This window comes from Crocodylus siamensis, chromosome 12 (genome assembly GCF_052110815.1).
Source record: "Crocodylus siamensis isolate JL-2025a chromosome 12, ASM5211081v1, whole genome shotgun sequence".
Lineage (NCBI taxonomy): Eukaryota > Metazoa > Chordata > Crocodylia > Crocodylidae > Crocodylus > Crocodylus siamensis.
Genome location: NC_143406.1, coordinates 27428980 through 27446909, shown reverse-complemented (window position 1 = coordinate 27446909; position 17930 = coordinate 27428980). Strand labels below are relative to the sequence as shown.

Sequence of the window (17930 nt, the reverse complement as noted above, 5' to 3'; positions counted from 1 at the left end):
TTGACCCAGCTCCAGACCCTGCTTCCCCTAGGTGGCCTAACCATTAGGATAGATGGCCTATATCCTGGACCCTTACAAATAATGGATACTACTAGATGCCCTCGGGGAAGCGGGCAACGCTCCTGTGTCAGAAACCAGCACGCTGTGGCCACACACACAGCATCCATTCTCTCTGCAAACTCAGCTGTTGCAGGGTACAGTCTGCTGTGAAAGTTTCCTGCTGGAAATGGAGGCACGGAGAAGGCTGATTTGATGCACAGCAGAGAAACCCAGGGCAGAACCTGACAAGGGCGGCTCCTGGGCTTTGGCTTATACCCCAACGCACCTGCTCCCGCAGCACAGGCTCCTATGAAGCTATCTGGCTGGGCGGAGGCGCCCTGGGAACAGCTCTGCACAGCACGGAGCTCAGCTCCTGAGGGCTGAGGGGCAGGGCCAGACACAGGCATGGGCAAACCGGGAGACTGCCCTGCCCAAACGCAAAGGGGGCCTGAAAATAGTAATTTAAAAATTATTATTATCATCTCTGGTGAAGGGGGCCCCGATACTAAGTTTGCCCGGGGCCACCAGGAGTCTAGGTCTGGTGCTGCCGAGGGGCTGCCAACTCTCTTATTCCAGGAGGTTTCATCACCTGCCCTAATGACATTAGTGACTGACCTACTGTACTCAGCAGACTTTACGTCAGGAAAGCAAATGCACATTTATATTTTAACAACCCAATTGCACTACTGTATAAATCGGATTTTACATTTAATATTTATTTGAATAGATGCCCTGTCGTTTAACTCCCCGGCGACTGTGAGCCGTCTCCTGGAGGTTTAGCTCCAATTCCTGGAGACTCCAGGGCACTCCCGCAGGGCTGGCAGCCCGCGCCGCTGCCCCCGGCGACTGGGCGGAGGCGGAGTCAGCGGCGAGACCCCCGCGGGCCCGGGCCGGCCACACCCGCCCGCCCGCCGGCCCCGCCCCGGAGCTGCGCGGCGGCGCCGAGGGCGCGGGGGGCGCCGCAGCACGTGGCGCCGGCGCGGGAGGCGGCGGCGGGCGGCCCGCGGCAGCATGCGGGTGAGCCTGAGCGCGCTGGCGCTGCTGGCGGCCCTGGCGGGCGTGCTCGGCTTCGTGCTGCTGGTGGTGGCCATCAGCACCGACTTCTGGTACGTGATCGACGCCTCCCGGCTGGAGCGGGCCCGCAACGCCTCGGAGGCGCTGAGCTCGCACTCGGGGCTGTGGCGCACCTGCACCTGTGAGTACGGCCCGGCTCGGGCTGCCCCCGTCCCGGCGCTCGCGGCAGCGCGGCGTGGCGGGCAGCCTCGCCCCTGCCCCTCCCCCTCCAGCCTCCGGGGACGTGGCGGGTCCCGGCTCGGGCGCCGCACACGTTACGCCCCTGGAGTAAGCGGCTGTAAGCGCGGGGCAGGCACCGGGCGCGACACAACCGGCTTCACGTTACCCGGATCGGGAGGAAAACGTTGAGCTCAGCCTCCAACCGGCCCAAGGCAGAGTCCCAGCCCCTGGGAAGAGGCTGCACTAGGCGCGGTGCCTGTGCTGTCCCCCTCACGCCTGGGAAGGGCCCGGCATTAGTTCCAGCTAAGATTTCCCAGTCAGAATCAGTGGCTGGTCCCAGTCCCGACAGGACAGACAACGCCTCTTTTGTGAAGTAGCCTGCGCGTGGGATTCTCAAATTTGCCCCAAACTCTGCCGTCCAGTCTAATCCTGCCCCCACTGACCAGCAGCATCGAGCCAGCAGGGACAAATGCTTCTCCGCTCACAACTCCTCAGAGCAAGGGGAGAAGGCAGGAGGAGCGGTATGTGAAGGCTGAGGGGAGAAGGCATTTGGAAGTAGTTGTGTTCATTAGTGAATTAACTTATTTAAAAAACCCTTTCTCCTCTCTCAGTTAGGAGCAAATGTCTCCCTTTGACAAATCCCTTCTGGTATGAGAACGCAAACCTCACCGCTTCACACAAACAGCTTCTCCGTGAGTAACTTTATGTCATTCTGTACCTTCACCCCTTTTCCACCACTCACCCAGTCATGTCATTGGGGAACAAATGCAGGTCCCTTTCCCAGGACAGACTGTGTAGACCCGTGGTTCTGTACCCTTAGGACTGCTTGGGCATGCAGGGATGAAGTCAGGAAGGCTAAAGTGCAATTGGAGTTGCAGGTAGCAAGGGATGTGGTGGGTAACGAGGAAGTTTTCTACAAGTACAGCATGTCGATAGCAAGAGGAGGATCAGGGAAAGTGTGGGTCCCTTCCTGAATGGGAGAGGCAACCTTGTGACAGAAGAGGCAGAAAATGCTGAAGTGCTGAATGCCTTTTTCACCTCCGTCTTCATAGGCAAGGTCAGCTCCCAGACTAGTGCACTGGGCAGCACAGTTTGGGGACAAGGTGAGCAGCCAGCAGAAAGAACAGGTTAGGGATGATTTAGAAAAGCTGGACCTATGCAAGTTCATGGGGGTGAAGGGGATGTACTTGAGGGTGCTGAGGGAGTTGGCCAATGTGACTGCAGAGCCACTGGCTGTCATCTTGAAAACTCATGGTTATCAGGAGAGGTCCTGGATGATTGGAAAAGGGCAAACATAGTGCCCATATTTAAGAAAGAGCAAAAGGAGGATCGAGGAGTTACAGACCAGTCAGCCTCCCCTCAGTCCCTGGAAAAATCATAGAGCAGTTCCTCAGTGAATCCATTTTTAATTTAACTTGGAGGAGAAGGAGGTGATTAGGAGTAGTCATCACAGGTTCACCAAGGGCAAGTCATGCCTGACCAACCTGATTGTCTTCTATGATGACTGGCTCTGTGGATACAGGAAGACCAGAGGATGTGCTATACCTTGTTTTTAGCAAGGCTTTTGATACAGTCTCCCACAACATTCTCCCAGGCAAGCTAAGGAAGTGTGGACTGGATGAATGAACTGTAAGTTGGATAGAAAACTGGCCGGAGCATCAGATTCAGAGGGTAGATCTCATAGAATGGAACTGAAGGCCTCAGTCCTAGGAAGCAAATGCTGGCATGCTTACATCCATTTTTAAAGCTACATAGACACGTGATTCCTCAGCAGGAATACTTTTCTGCATCAGCCCCTAAGGTTGCTCCAGCGTAATCAGGAACACAAACTTCATCATTAGAGAAACAGGTGAGAAAATTATGAGAATTATTATAGCCACCAGCAGAATTAAAGATATATATACTAGACCACGCAGACTGCTGTTTACTTCTGTTATCTAAGCTTAATTTACAAACATGCAGGTCTGTGCCTGAAGAATATCCACAAGGGAAATAATGCTTTCACATAAATTTATGTTATTCCAGAGAAAGGCAGATCTGAAATCTCCCAACCCTCTAACTGTACTGATCAGTGTCCTGGAAACAGGTTTATCTGTCCTCTGTGCTGCCTTTTCTCTCGGACTTTAATTGCTTTTCTCCAACACAGAATAAGGATTCTGAAATGTGCCTTATCCCCCACAAAAGAGTTTGTAATATCATAAATGTAGGCCCAGCGTACTGGGAAACCACCATTACTGTGCAGTCCCAGTGGCACACGGGTCATTTTTTACGCTACTGCGCAGTAGCAATGAGCTATTGCACAGTAGTGCTGGTGTCACAGTTTGTGCCCCTGATGCTAGGTCACAGTAGCGATGAGCTATGTTGGAAAAGACTGTAGATTTTTGGTCATCTCACAATCTTTCTTTAGGGAGAACAGGTTGCTAGTTAATGCTATAATAATGGGGCCTGGGCAATAGATAAATGACTTAAGCAGCTCTAAACTTTATTTATTAGTGATGCTTATAGGACAATGTCCTCCACTTAAGAGACATGCAGGATGTGTGCATATTACACTTAACTTCATTAAAAAAACACCACAGTCCCAATCTGTTACTTATTGCTTGTTTTGATGCATGTCTGTTATGCGTGTATCAGTTATGCAGAGTAAATGCACTGGGTAAGTGCCTAGGACCTCTTGGCCTGCTGTCTACTTTGTAACATACCAGTAACTATGCTCCCTTTAAAGGCACAGTAGGTGAAACTGAGTAGCGCCTGTCACTTTCAAGGATTTAAATCAGTCTGGAATGGATTATGTCCTCTCAAGTTTTGGACTGCTCTTGAGAGTCAGAAAGCCGTATAGGAAATACTGTAACTTCCTTGACTGGGGTGCAAAAAGCATAGTGCATGTTGTTCCTGTCCTGTGAATTTTGTCTGTTCTCAGTAAATGCATAGCCTTTTCAGTTTGAGACTCTTCACTTGGTGCGACTACACTGTAGTATTTGCTAAGTTATTGTGCAGGACCAGAAAAGATCTCAAGTAGTAGTGTCCCTTGGATTAACATTCAGATTTTTTTTAAACCTTCACCTAAGGTAAATCACAATATTATGCCTTGGTTTCCCCTTTAGGTAACACTCCTCCCCCCATGTTATTTTGGTAACTACAACAGTTAGACACATTAAGGAGTCAATAGTAGAAGCTGATGGCTGGTGCTCCCCATAGTGCAGACTCTGAGGAGACATCTGGCCAATGAACTCAGACTAAATTTGTCAGTCATATCAGTCACTGGAGGAAATCTGGTTTTAAAAGCATTCTATTAGGCAACAGAGGGCATGTCTACATGTTTGCCCAACTGCAGTTGTTACTATGCAATACTTGCTTTAGGTGTATTAAATGACTGCAGTATCTGCTGTTGAGCTACTGCACTGTAGTGCCGGCGTCACTGTTTGTGCCCTCTGATGCAACGTCACTGTAGCAATGAGCTGTGTTGCTGTAGCTCATCACTATGGTGACATAGTTTCTTGTGTAGATGCACCCAGAAAGTATTCATCTTCTTCAAGGCAGTATTAATATGTAAGAGAGTGGTCAAGAACACAACATGCCACAGTCACATTTTATGTTTATTTGTACAGCACATCAAGATAATCCCAAGGATTTGTGATTAGCTTGGGAGAAAGCAAGCAAGCAAAGTGCTTCATCACAGTCACTTAAAGGCAGAAAGGCCCAATCTCTAAAGGGCTTTGGGAAAAAACAACTCATAAAAAGAGACTCAACTTTCATTTGGCTTAATGGGACCTGCAAGGCTCTTAGCAGCTTGGCAGTTCATTCACCCTGTGACTGCAAACATGTGACCAAGTGTAAATACTGACAGAATCAGACATCAGCTGGCCTGAGAGGGGAGAGCAAGGTAAAACTGTCTCAGTTGTGATGGCAGAGGGAATTTAGCAGCTACAAAATAGATTTCAAGAGACTTTTGTTGCTCTTGAGTGAGTGGCCTTGGAGAGATGTAAGTGGGGTGGAGAGGTTTTATTTTTAACCAAAAATGATCAAGTGCATCTAATTATTTTTCTTTTAATATCTGCTTAGCCTGTAGATCTGTACGAGCCCTTGAGAAACTCATGAAATAATTAACATTATGATCTGAAAGTCATCTCTCTAGCTTTTTAAACATTTGCTTATTCTTTAAGAAGAGCCAGAGATGCGGCTTGGGTTTGACCAGGGAATGCTGAGTTTCCCATAGATTATTTTTCACATTTCCTTCAGAAATGTCATGTTGCAAAGTGCAGATGTTGTCCTGACGGACTGTGAGCCAGAATGCCTTGTTAGTTACATGCATCACTATGTATGTATAAACAACTCACACAATCAGCCGAGAGCAAATCCTCACACTAAAAGGAGCTCAGGGAGGCTGAGAGAGAGGAGGAGTTGTAGCTCCCCGTCATACTTCCCCATCTGCTGATATTCCATCTGAGACTCTGCAGGTACACTGAGAGTCAGTTCGCTACAGAGTTGTAGGCAGAGGGGCTGCATAGATGGTATTGTTCCCGAGACTGCTTGTCCCTCCAACCCTAACTGACATGCAAAATAAGGCTGATCAGGTCAGCATGCCTCTCCAGTTGCTGTTCCTTCACATGACAGGGGCAGCATTCCCTCTAAGCTGTGTGGCATGCACAGGCACACTCATGCCACACTGCCAGGCACACCTGTGCAGCTGCACACACTGCACAGCTTAGAGCAAATGCTGGACAGGAGGCAGCCAAGGGCCAGGTCTCACATTGACCCACCCACCTGTCTAGGGCACTCAGCCCCCGATTTCCTGCCATGACTTGATATACTGTTTGATATAATAACCAGCAGGCTGCCCATTACACTGTCCTGATGCCAGAGGGCGCTATCCACAGCTCAGTACCTCCCCTACGCCATGGCCCATGACTTGCAGAAAGCATCCGGTTTATTATTACAGTTCTAGCTTGAGGTCAGGCCAAACTCAGCCCACTGTTGGGTCTCCCACATACTAACCTATTCGGGGTCACACTTGTACTGCCCAGCTCTCACTGGGGCCTCTATTACTTTGCCCTCTCACCAGGCCTCTTGCACACTGGCCCTCACTGGACCACATCCACCCTGCGCTGCTCCCTTGAGTGGCTCCCATAGGCCCTCAGGTTTGTCTCTTCACTCCTTGGCTAGCCAGCGAGCAGCCTCTTGGGCCCTCCACAACCCTTATCTGCATGGCAACCACACCCACAACCCTTATCTGCATGGCAACCACACCTACACCTACACCCCCACCCCCACACTCTGTTATGGGGGTTGGCACAGTCACTTCAGCCCTACTCAGCACCCATACTGCACCTGTCTTCAGGCTGTGCACCCTACTGTGTGCAAGGTACCAGATTCATGGCCCCTTCTCTGGGGCCATACATTCCCCTTCATGAGGTTCAGGTGCCCGTATAGGTGGGCCTGGCCCTGATACTCATAAGTTACCCACTGAGGAGTGGGGGCTAGGGTTATAAGGTACCCCTACCTGCCTTTCACTGGGGAGGTAACTGGCATTTCTGGGGGACTATTCTACCATGAACAGCCCCACCAGGCCACCTTTCCCCAGCAGGGTGAAGTTTTCAGTCTTACCCAGGACCAGGAGCCTCCAAGCCATCCCTCTAGCTCCTGCCCTTACCTCCAAGGTGTCTCAAGCAACAACTCAGCCAGATGTTACTTCCTCAGCTGCTAGCAGCAAACTGCTGCACTAGCCTTAGAGGGCTTGAACCTAAAATGGTCACCTCATCATGGCTGGCCTGCACCTGGTAACTGCCTGCTCCCAGCCCTTAAAGTGACAGGTACCAAAGGTGCACCGCTATATTTCTGTGGCAGTGCACCTTTGCATGCTTGCAACTTTAAGGGCTGGAGCAGGCAACCACCAGGTGCACGATTAGGGTGGCCATTTTAAAACTAAGGTCAGCCAGGCAGAGCCAGTAGTGTGTTGCTTGCAGTTGAGGGAGCAACATCACCCAGCTGAGCCAAGGCTCACAACATCCTGGAGGTAAGGGCAGGAGCTAGAGGGATGTCTTGGAGGCTCCTGGTCCTGGGCATGACCTAAAACTGTACCCTGCCAGGGAAGGTAGGCCTGGTGGGACTTCTAGTGGCATGGCAGCCCTACTCAGATACGAGGACTATTCACCTTCCTGGTGAAAGGTGGGTCAGGGTGCCTTGATAACTCCCACAACACTGTAGGTATAAGGGCCGGGCACAGCTGTGGCCACTTAAGCCCCAACAGGGGAATAAGACCCTGGAGGGCTCAGGGAGAGGATAGTTGAGTGGCCCCAGAGAGGGGGCAGTTATGTGGTCCTAGAGGGAGAGGGCAGTGGGGTGGCTTCACAGGGGGGGCAGTAGTGGGGCCTGCCCAGAATAGTGTAAGTTTTTACTGCCTGAAGGATTGGGCATAACTTGGGGTTGAGCAGCGTTGTGGGACGGTTGGAAGGGCAGCCCCAGGCGGGTGTTTAAGGTTGAAACCGCGTAGGCCTGAAGGACAACACGCAGGCCAACCCCCATAAGATCAAGTAGGAAGTGTATAGAGTTGCCCCAGGAAGGGCCAGAGCAAACTTAGCCCAGGTCAGGTTACTGGCTGGACACTGCTCAAGTGAGGGTTGCTGGAGAGGCCTATAAGACTGTATGTCTCCCACCCAAGGAGTGAATCAGATAAGCCCCAAGGTATACAGGGTAGCTCCAAGAGGGAGCAGGGCAGAGCGGAGGGGGCACAATGTGGCATGGTGAGCAAGAGACCCTGTGAGAGGGGGTGGAGTGCGAGTGGCCCCAGTGAGCGGGGGCAGTATAGTTATACATGTGTAAGAAACCTGATAAGAAGACTAAGTTTGGTCCGGCTTTAGGATCATAAGCGTCATAAGATCCTGGATGCCATCTACGAGACATGGGCCTCAGTGTAGGGAAGGTTTGGAGCTGTGGATAGTGCCCCCTGGCATCGGGGCAAGTTATGGGCAGCCTCCCACATTATACCACCAGTTAAGGGAAGAGCAAAGTTGTGGGAGGTGAGACTGGGCAGACTGCCTCATAGACAAGTGGGCGGGCCGATTTTGAGACTTGGCTCCGGGCTTGTCCCCGTCATGATTTCACACTGCAGTTCTGAAAGACATGTTGAGAACGCGACCCCTGGCAGCACAGCTGCAGCACAAGTGTGGTGCCATGACAGAGGTAACCAATCGTATAGCACCAATGTGCTTGCCCACAAATGCCACAGCACCCTTTTACTGTCCCACAGAAAAACACCAATGGGCTTTTGCAGCGAATCTCAGGTAGTTTGTAGGGTCAGATGCCCAGGAAACCTGTTTATTCGGTCTCTGGGCCTAATCACTGAAGATGCTGAGTACCTTCAATTCTCACCACTTTGTCCTGTTGACTGGCCACACACCACTCATTTAGCCTGTAGGGCCAGAAGTGTCACTAGATAAAGTTATAATTATCCATATTTGGGCCTTGCAGTTTACCCCAAAGCCTCTTTCAGATCAGGTGTGTGGTTTCTAATCTGGCTTCGGTTTACATGTGGTATAGTGATGAAAGCACTCTGATTTACTCTCCTACTGGAAAGCCTCAAGTTAAGTAATTGCTTTTAATCAACTGTTCCATTTTTGTTTCAGTTATTTTTCTTAAGCTGCATTCTTATAAGTTGATATAACTGTAAACGATGTAGATTTTCAACTACATAAAGTTCTAATTCTAGATTTGGTGTGTCTTTTTGTTAGGTAGGTGGTACCCTATAAATATGCATTTTTACTAAGGGACTTACGTTGCTCAATATTTCCAGGTTTACTTAATTTTACCCTTAGAGCATCACAGGAAATGGTGGCTGCTGCATTGCTTACATGGTAGATACTTAACTTTTTGCTCGTGACAGAGCAGTTGCATTAGGATAATAGCAGGAATTTAATTACAGAAACAAAGCAACATGTACAAGTTAGATGTCTTTCCTGGGTCTGTCTTTGCACAGAAAAGCAAGTCTATAACTCAGTTTTGGGTAGAGGCTTATGGATTCATTATATTTATTTGTTCGCTTACATAATTTAAGAGATTTATCATCATGTTTAGGTCTTCTGAGAGTCACTATTTGATTTAAGATTCCATTTCAAATAGGTTTATTTTTAAAGAGAGAAAGCTTGTTAAGATTTAAAAAAACAGAAAAACAACAATCTGTTTGTGAGCTTTAGCTGGCCAGAGCACTGATAAAAGGCTACCACTCAGATTGGTCATTTTGCAGACTTAGCTGACTACATACAGCACAAGGCAGAGGAGATCCAGTTCCTTCAGCATCAATGGAAGTTTTTCTGGAGCAAAAATTACGTGTTGCATGAGGGTTTTGCGTATGTACATGAGAGTACACTTTGACGTTAGCATTTCATTTCTCCACAAGCCACTGCTGGGGACCAGATATAGAATATATATGCTGGTATACCCAGACACCAACTCCCCTTAAGACAGAAGTTTGGATATCTGGAATTATGCCACAGCATTATTTTACAAGTGCTGGGGCGGCCTCTTCTTAGGAGATTCTACTTTTGAAGCTGCCACGGCTATCTTTTACGTGCGGGGTGAAGACATGAGCAGTTCTTTCTATTTTGTAGTCATCAGAAGCATTTTCAGTGTCTTTTGATATCATTTTAAAATAATTTTTTCTTCCTTCCTCCAAGATGCAACTACAGAAAATAGCTTAATGAATTCAGTCCAGGAAGATGATTACTATAATGTGACAGAAATAGTCAAAATGAGATTTTAGTGATTTCCACACACCAGGCCCTGTAAAATGGGTCTGATCATATAGTGCCTGATCATACAGTGAGAGAGAAGGCAATAGTCCAGTACAAATCTATCTCACTATATACTTGTAGACTTGAGAGATCTACCATATCTCTTATCCACCGTGCAGTGTCCCATCTGCTGTCTTCTGAGTTGCTTCTGACTTAGGCTCTAGAAAGATGTTTAACTGCAATTCCTGCCTCCCTTTGCTTATTTGTGTCTTTACAAACTGTAGCAGCTTTTACAGTAAGGGGAAGGGGTAGTGTACAAGGCACACAGGGGCAAAAGCACAATGAACAATCTCTCCTAAAGAGGTGTTAAAGAGGAAATTAGTATGCTGAAGACAGAGGTGCTACAGCCAGCAAACAACTGTGAAATAGCAATCGGTTGTCTGTCTGATTGTCTTTTCTCAGTGGCCTGGCGCCTGTGACATGTACAGAAAGGGCCTGTTCCCTGCCTTTAAATCATTGTAAGGTCTGTAAATATAGAGCCTCCAAATAAAGAGGGTTCTGGAACAAATGCTTCCTTGATTCAGAGTACCTTCCTGTGGCCTTTGAGTACACAGAGCTAATTAAACACTGGCACGCATCTACCAAGGCATCCCAAACAGGGCAAAGGATGTCATCCTTCTGCTCTACTTGGCCTTGGTGAGACTGCAACTGGAGTATTGTGTCCAGTTCTGGCCACCATACTTCGAGAAGGATATGGAGAAGCTCGAGAGAGTCCAGAGGAGGGTCACACACATGATTAGAGGCCTAGAGACCATGTCATATGAGGAGAGGCTGAAAGACTTGGTGGGGAGGGGGTGGGACCTGCTGGCAGCCTACAGCTATATCTGGGGTGTACATCAGGGCTTGGGGGAGCATCCATTCACCAAGACTCCCCTGGGGAGGACAAGAAATAATGGGCACAAGCTGATTGAAGATCGCTTTGGGCTCAACATAAGGAAAAGCTTCTTTACGAGTCAAGTGCCAAGGGTTTGGAACAGGCTCCTCGCAGAGATGGTACAGTTGCCCACACTGGCGATCTTCAAGAGTTGTCTTGATGCCGATCTTGCTGGGTTCATCTGATCCCAGTGATCTTTCCTGCCCAAGTGCAGTGGGGCTGGACCTGATGATCTGTAAGGTCTCTTCCAGCCCCTAACAATTATGAAACATATAGTCACCAGCCCCCATCAACCGTTCAAGTCTAGCGTCAGGAACCTTAGACCTGCCATCTGAAAAGATGCTGATTAGCCACTTAAGGTCTTGATGCACATACAAGTGATTTATCTAAATGTGGATTCAACTGCTTCTGATTTAGATACACCAGATTGAGATGCTTCCCCTACAGAGCCAGTGTGCGTTATTCACGTGTATTGTGTACCTCATAGTGCCACTGGATGGCACTTTTATATCATGATGTTTTTCATGCTTTAGGTGGTGCTGTTCTAGACAGACAATGTATCTATTGAATTTTAATTTTGCTTGAATTATTTAGTGTTAGTTTAAATACTCTGAAGCTTAAATATTTAATCTGAAATAAATAAATTAATATTAAAAGTTTAAATATTTAAGATATCAGATGAAGGGAAGGGCAGTGGCCATGGGTATGTGCCAAGCACCATGTGCCCAGCCAGGTACAGGGAAGCATATGGGGCTCCAGGTCTTGGCTGCCTCCCACCCACTTGGCTACCTGTAGGTGGCCGCTTCTCACCACTGCTGTCCTTGCCTCCACTACCTGTTGCCCAGAATAGTGCAGCAGGAGCAAGAGGAGGATGAGCTGCTAGAGGTGTGGGGAGCCAAGCCGTACCTGGGCAGCTGCAGCTGCAGTAGGAGCAGCCCCACGGGGAAGCTGTGCATGCGGGCCAGGGCTAGGGCTAGGTGTGGGCAGGAGTGCAGTGCAGGCTGCCCTGGGTGGGAGTGGGCAGGGCTCAGCCCCATGTGGAGTGGTGTGGGGGCAGCTGCAGGCTGGTTGGGAGTGGTGAATTGCACCAGTACTACCTGGGCAGGGTCTGCTGCATGTGCCCCTTGCCTTCCCCTCTGTTTCCTACACCCAGCTGGCTCCTAAGACCTGGTGCACAGGCAGCTTCCCCACCCCCCACACACGCATACACCCATCCCCTTACTCTGTCACCACGCTGCTCCCTCACACACACCCACTCCCCTTACCCCCCCACCCACACAATATACAAGAAGAAGACTTTATTTTGAGCTGTTACAGAATTGAACTACTCAAAAAAACCCATAAATTGGGCCAAAATTTATTTTTTGAAATGAAATTAAAATGTTATAATAGATGTTTGATTTTTAGTATATGATTTGTTTTTTAACTATAATTTGTTAAAATTCTATCTTCTGAAAGATTTGGTGTGCATGGCCCTCAGTACCTCCCTAAAACTTGTTAAATGGCTTTGCAGCCAAATTAATTGCCCACCCTTGATTTAAGTTCATTCCTTTCAATCTCTGTACTTTGTTCAAAACAGTCTATCCTCCTATTCTGGTAGCTAAGTAGTGCATTATTTTTTTCATTACAGTGATGCCCCAATTTTGGCTGTATGTGCAAAATGTGCCATTTCTCAACTAGAGTTGTTGTCCCAGTGAAAGAAATGAGAGCCATAAACTCTAGACTCTCGGTTGATATAAACCAGAACTCTAGCAATGCATATAACCTGAGTAGCTGGCTCCTGCTTCTTGTGTTTTTAGTGAATACAGATATATAATCTCACAGGTCACTAATGTTGACATCTTCCAATCTCATACATATGCTTAAAAGCTAGAATACCAGGGTAATCTCTCTTTTGAGCAAAACTCTACATCTGCACATCAAAACAGGTACTTCTGTGCACACAGCTAGAGTTTAGCGAGCACATATGCCTGGACCGCAAATAAAAACAAGGTGAGGGTGCACATTAATCCAGTAACAGATACAAACAATAATTCTTCCTCAGGGGCTGGGACTTGGTGTTTAAGGATCCCTCACTGGATAGGTTTCCTTTTTCTGAGAAAGTAGCATGATAAGCATTGCTCTGCTCACCACAAATGTCAGCTGACAAGTGATAGCTCCTGGAGCAGTTCAGAAAGAGAGCATATTAATTTAATACACTCGTTTTCAGTGCTTTTGGCACTAAGACTATTTAAAGGGGAGGCAAGGAAAACTTATGTCTATGCTAGGGGGTTGGCAAATACAAATGAGGTAACATTACTCTCCAAAGCTCCACTGAGAAACTTCCTTAAAAACTAGAGGCCAAGCACAGTTGACTATCTTGTCATAGTTGAAGATTTTCTTAATAATGCAATTGACCTTGGCATTCCATTTTATTTCTGTGGGTTTTGGAGTTGGGCCAACATCATCATCTTCTGTTGTGTGTTGAAATATTTATCAGCACTGACATTTAAATTACTGTCATCATGATTCATGGTTACCACAAGGAGACTGAACAGGAACTGTTCAATTCCTGCCCCTCAGAGCTCCTTTCCCATACCAATCTCACCACAAGGTGAGAGGTGTCAGAAGGCAGCTCCAAATACTGAGCCAGGCCCAGAGACAGCAAAACAGAAGTATAGGGACATGGCCAGGAGCCTGGGGAAAAGCAGAAGCAGTAACTTTTGGCCCATGAACATCAACATGTGGCTGCCAGCAGTAGTTGCTTTATTTTGTGACCCTGTTTCTCCCTTTTAGTCAGCATCCAGGGCAGTTGCCCTATTATCCACCCTGCTTCCAGTTACACCACTGCAGCAAAGGCTGATAAAAATCAGGATTAAAAATACCCTTGAACCATGACCCGTGCTCTAATGGAAGTACCTTAAAACAAAGGTGGACCAGATGCAAACACTTGTGTGTGATCTTTAGGGGCACTGTGTCCTGAATCTCACCGTGGCAGCTGAGTTCTGTCACTCTTGAGAGTTTTATGTTTTCTGCTTGGAGAAAAGAATGTGAACATAAACTGTTCATGAGAAGAAAAGCAGAGCACGTCTCACTCTGTGGAATCTACCTTCTCAAATCCTTTACTACACAGGAGCTCTAGCCAGCCAGCATGCACACTTCTTACAGCGTGAGCTGCTATCCACTGAAAATAGGTGTTAGCTCAGCACACTGATGTTCTTGAGAATCGGATACTTTTCTTGCCCTTCTGGAGCCTGAAGGGCCCAAAAGGCATAAATGGGAGCAGAAGTGCCGATGTTCATGCAAGCAACATTTTTGTTAGCAAGTGAAGAGTCCTAGGCTGCTGACAGATATTAAATTAAAGATGCAATGGGATCTGAGGGTGATCTCAACAATCACACTTCCTATCATGCTATATGTGTATGGCAAGAGGCACGACTGTGGGGTCAAAGCATGAGATCCCATCGTGTCGTGCTGTCGGTGTAGGGGGAGACCAGGATCATGATCAGGCATGAGCAGTTGTGATCCTGGGCTCTCTCTGCGTAGGCAAATGGCAAGCTTGCCTCCCTACCTTCCCCAAGCTGGGAGTCCCAGTCAGCTTACTGGGTCCCCCCCTGGGGAGTGCACCATGCACATGGTCAGCTGATTGGAACCCCTAGCTGGGGGACTGCATGGAGCCAAAATCAGGTGACAGGTGAAGGCCTGTCAGCTGGCAAGGCTCCCAGCTGTGGGAGTGCATAGGAGCGACTCCCCTAGCCAGGAGGCCCCAGTCTGCTGACCAGTGCTCTGGAACACATGGGAGTCTAGAAGGGCTCTGGTGTCCTTTTGGGATTGGGAACATTGGTAACATGTTTAACTAATGTATAACAGGAACCAGCCACAAAGTTATTACAGGCAGTCCTTGATTTAAGATGTTTTGATTTACAATGAACAGCACTTACCATGAACAGCACGTGCCCCTGGTGGCTGGGGGAGGGGGGCATGGCTGTGCTGGCAGTGGCAGAAGTGTGATATAGTTTCATAGTTTCATAGTAGCTAGAGTCGGAAGGGACCTAGGTAGATCATCTAGTCCGACCCCCTGCCTTAGCAGGAAAGAGCACCGGGGTCAGATGACCCCGGCAAGGTGCTCATCTAACTTCCTTTTAAAAATCCCCAGGCTAGGAGCCTGCACCACTTCCCCTGGAAGCTGGTTCTAGGCCCTAGCCGCCCTGACTGTGAAGTAGCGCCTCCTAATATCTAATCTAAACTTACCCTCCGCCAGTTTGTGACCGTTATTCCTGGTCACTCCTGGCAGCGCACGGGGGAACAGGGACTCCCCCAATACCTGCTGATCCCCCCCTGACCAGTTTGTAGCAGGCCACAAGGTCCCCCCTTAACCTTCTCTTGTGGAGGCTAAACAGGTTCAGGTCCCGTAGCCTCTCCTCATAAGGCCTGCCCTGCTGACCCCTGATCATACGAGTGGCCCTCCTCTGAACTCTTTCCATATTGTCCACGTCCCTCTTGAAGTGTGGCGCCCAGAACTGGACGCAGTACTCCAGCTGCGGCCTGACCAGTGCCGCATAGAGGGGGAGGATCACCTCCCTGGACCTGCTCGAGATGCATCTGTGGATGCATGACAGGGTACGGTTGGCCTTCTTGACTGCCTCCCCACACTGCCGGCCCATGTTCATCGTGGAGTCAATGACGACTCCAAGATCCTTTTCCGTCTCCGTGCTGGCAAGAGGGGAGTTCCCCAACCTGTAAGTGTGGTGCCGGTTCTTCCTCCCCATGTGCAACACCTTGCACTTATCAGTGTTAAACCCCATCCTATTCTCATCCGCCCACCGTTGCAACCTGTCAAGGTCAGCTTGTAGCCTATTGCACCCTTCTAGTGCACCCACATTCCCCCACATCTTAGTGTCATCAGCAAACTTGAACAGGGTGCTTTCTACCCCATCATCCAAGTCACTGATGAAGATGTTGAACAGTGCAGGCCCGAGGACCGAGCCCTGCGGGACCCCACTGCCCACATCCTTCCAGGTCGAGAAGAACCCATCCACTACCACCCTCTGGGTGCGGCCCTCCAACCAGTTGGCGACCCATTTGACCGTGTGGGCATCGACACCACAGTCTCCCAGCTTTTTGATGAGGACAGGGTGAGAGACAGTGTCGAAAGCCTTCCGGAAGTCCAAAAAGACTACATCCACAGCAACCCCTGCGTCTAATGATTTGGTGACCTGATCGTAAAAGGCCACCAGGTTGGTCTGACAAGACCTGCCACTGATGAACCCATGTTGGTTGCCCCTAAGCATGCATTCCCCCGCAAGGCCCTCCTGGATGTGTGCCAGGATAATTTTTTCAAAGAGCTTACCCGGGATTGAGGTAAGACTAACTGGCCTGTAATTTCCCGGGTCCTCTCTTTTTCCCTTTTTGAAGATAGGGACCACATTGGCCCTCTTCCAGTCCTCCGGCACCTCGCCAGAGCACCACGAGTGCTCATAGAGCCGCTCCAGGGGTCCCGCAATGACCTCGGCCAGTTCCTGTAGAACCCTAGGGTGAAGATCATCCGGACCAGCAGACTTGAACACGTCCAGCCTCTCCAGAAGTACCCTAACTAACTCCTCGCTAACCCCTGGCCCAGGCGTGTCTCTCTCGGGGCCCGAGGGGGGCTCAGCAGGGAGGTGGCTGAACTGGTCCCTACTTAGGAAGACAGAGGCAAAGAAATCGTTAAATATGTTAGCTTTGTCATCTGGCGTGATGACTAAGTTGCCCATCGTGTCCTGCAGCGGCCCCACATTACCCGGGACCCTCTTTTTACCCCCTATGATGGTGGGAGCCCGGCAGCGGGGAGCTCCCGCAGATGCTGCTGGCACTGTCAGTGTGGGGGGGTGGCGAGCACTGACCACAGGTTGGTGACCACCTGCAGGTGCCATGGGCAGTGGCCAGGGGTGATCATGGACTGCCCGCAAACAGTTGGGTGGCAAGTGGCGACTGCCTGCAGGTGGGTGACTGTGTCGGTGGTGCCTTTTTGCAGGGGGTGCACCCCCTATGCATCACCTCTGGCACTTCAATGTTTCTAAATTGACACCCTGTTTCGACGTCCTGATGTCAGTTTCGACTTTATGATGCTTGATCTGATGCAACACAATGCCATGCCAGTGAACAAGTTTGCTGCATTGCCCATCTCCCTGGAGAACATCTGTCCAAACTTCCTGGACACTTTCTTTAAGAAAGGAGACAAGACTTGAGAGAGACCTGCAGCTAATTCTCCTGAGAAGACTCCAGCCAAGAGCCCTTCAAAAAGTCTAGCAAAGTCACCTCAAAGAAGTCGTTTCATATCAATATGATTGATATTTACAATATACATACATTAATGTAGCTATATTACTCATCTGTAATTGATTAAGTACAAAATTCTGGGTTTTTTTGGTGAAAGTAGGCTATCAGGCCTTGGTTCAGGAGTCAATCCCTCATTTATAACATTGTTCCTATGCGAAAATCAGTTCTGAGTTATGATATTTCGACTTAAGATGCGGTTTCCAGGAACTGATTGTGTTGTAAGTCTAAGGACTGCCTGTACACAAAATATGTAATTATGATTAATCATAATCCCAAGCTTCCCTTGTACTGGAAAATATATGTGTAATAACTTTGTGGCTTTTTTTGTCATTTTATCAGCTCACCATTAAGTGATTGAATGAGTGGCCAGGACACTATTTAAGACATAATTGACCTGTTAATCACATCTTAAGTGTGATATCTATCAGAAACCTTATTTTTCTTTCCCCCTGAATTTGGTTGTTTCATGTATCCACTCCCATCAGTTTCCTTTAGGAAGTGCCTCTGCTGATTACCTGCTTTAGACAGATATCCTGAAAAAAACAGGTTACCCTCTATGCTACCAACATCATTATTCTAGAGATCATCTTAGATCTCACTAACCTTGATAGCGTGATGCATTTTCACAGGAATAAACTGCTCTTGAACAATTTCTCTAATGGATGAGACTAGTGCACACATCTTCCTTGACTTAAGGCTTC

General features: G+C 48.6%; 1 protein-coding gene across 2 annotated transcripts in view; it reads left to right on the top strand.

Annotated features, from left to right (window-relative positions):
• The first annotated feature begins 962 nt into the window (after nucleotides 1-962).
• TMEM114 (transmembrane protein 114) overlaps nucleotides 963-17930 on the top strand; it is a 36770-nt gene continuing 19802 nt past the window's right edge. For both annotated transcript variants that reach the window (XM_090024550.1, XM_090024551.1), the window contains exons 1-2: nucleotides 963-1234; nucleotides 1884-1964. In XM_090024550.1, the coding sequence (XP_089880676.1) occupies nucleotides 1051-1234; nucleotides 1884-1964 (265 nt within the window). In that variant the 5' untranslated portion in view covers nucleotides 963-1050. The remainder of the gene's footprint in view (nucleotides 1235-1883; nucleotides 1965-17930) is intronic.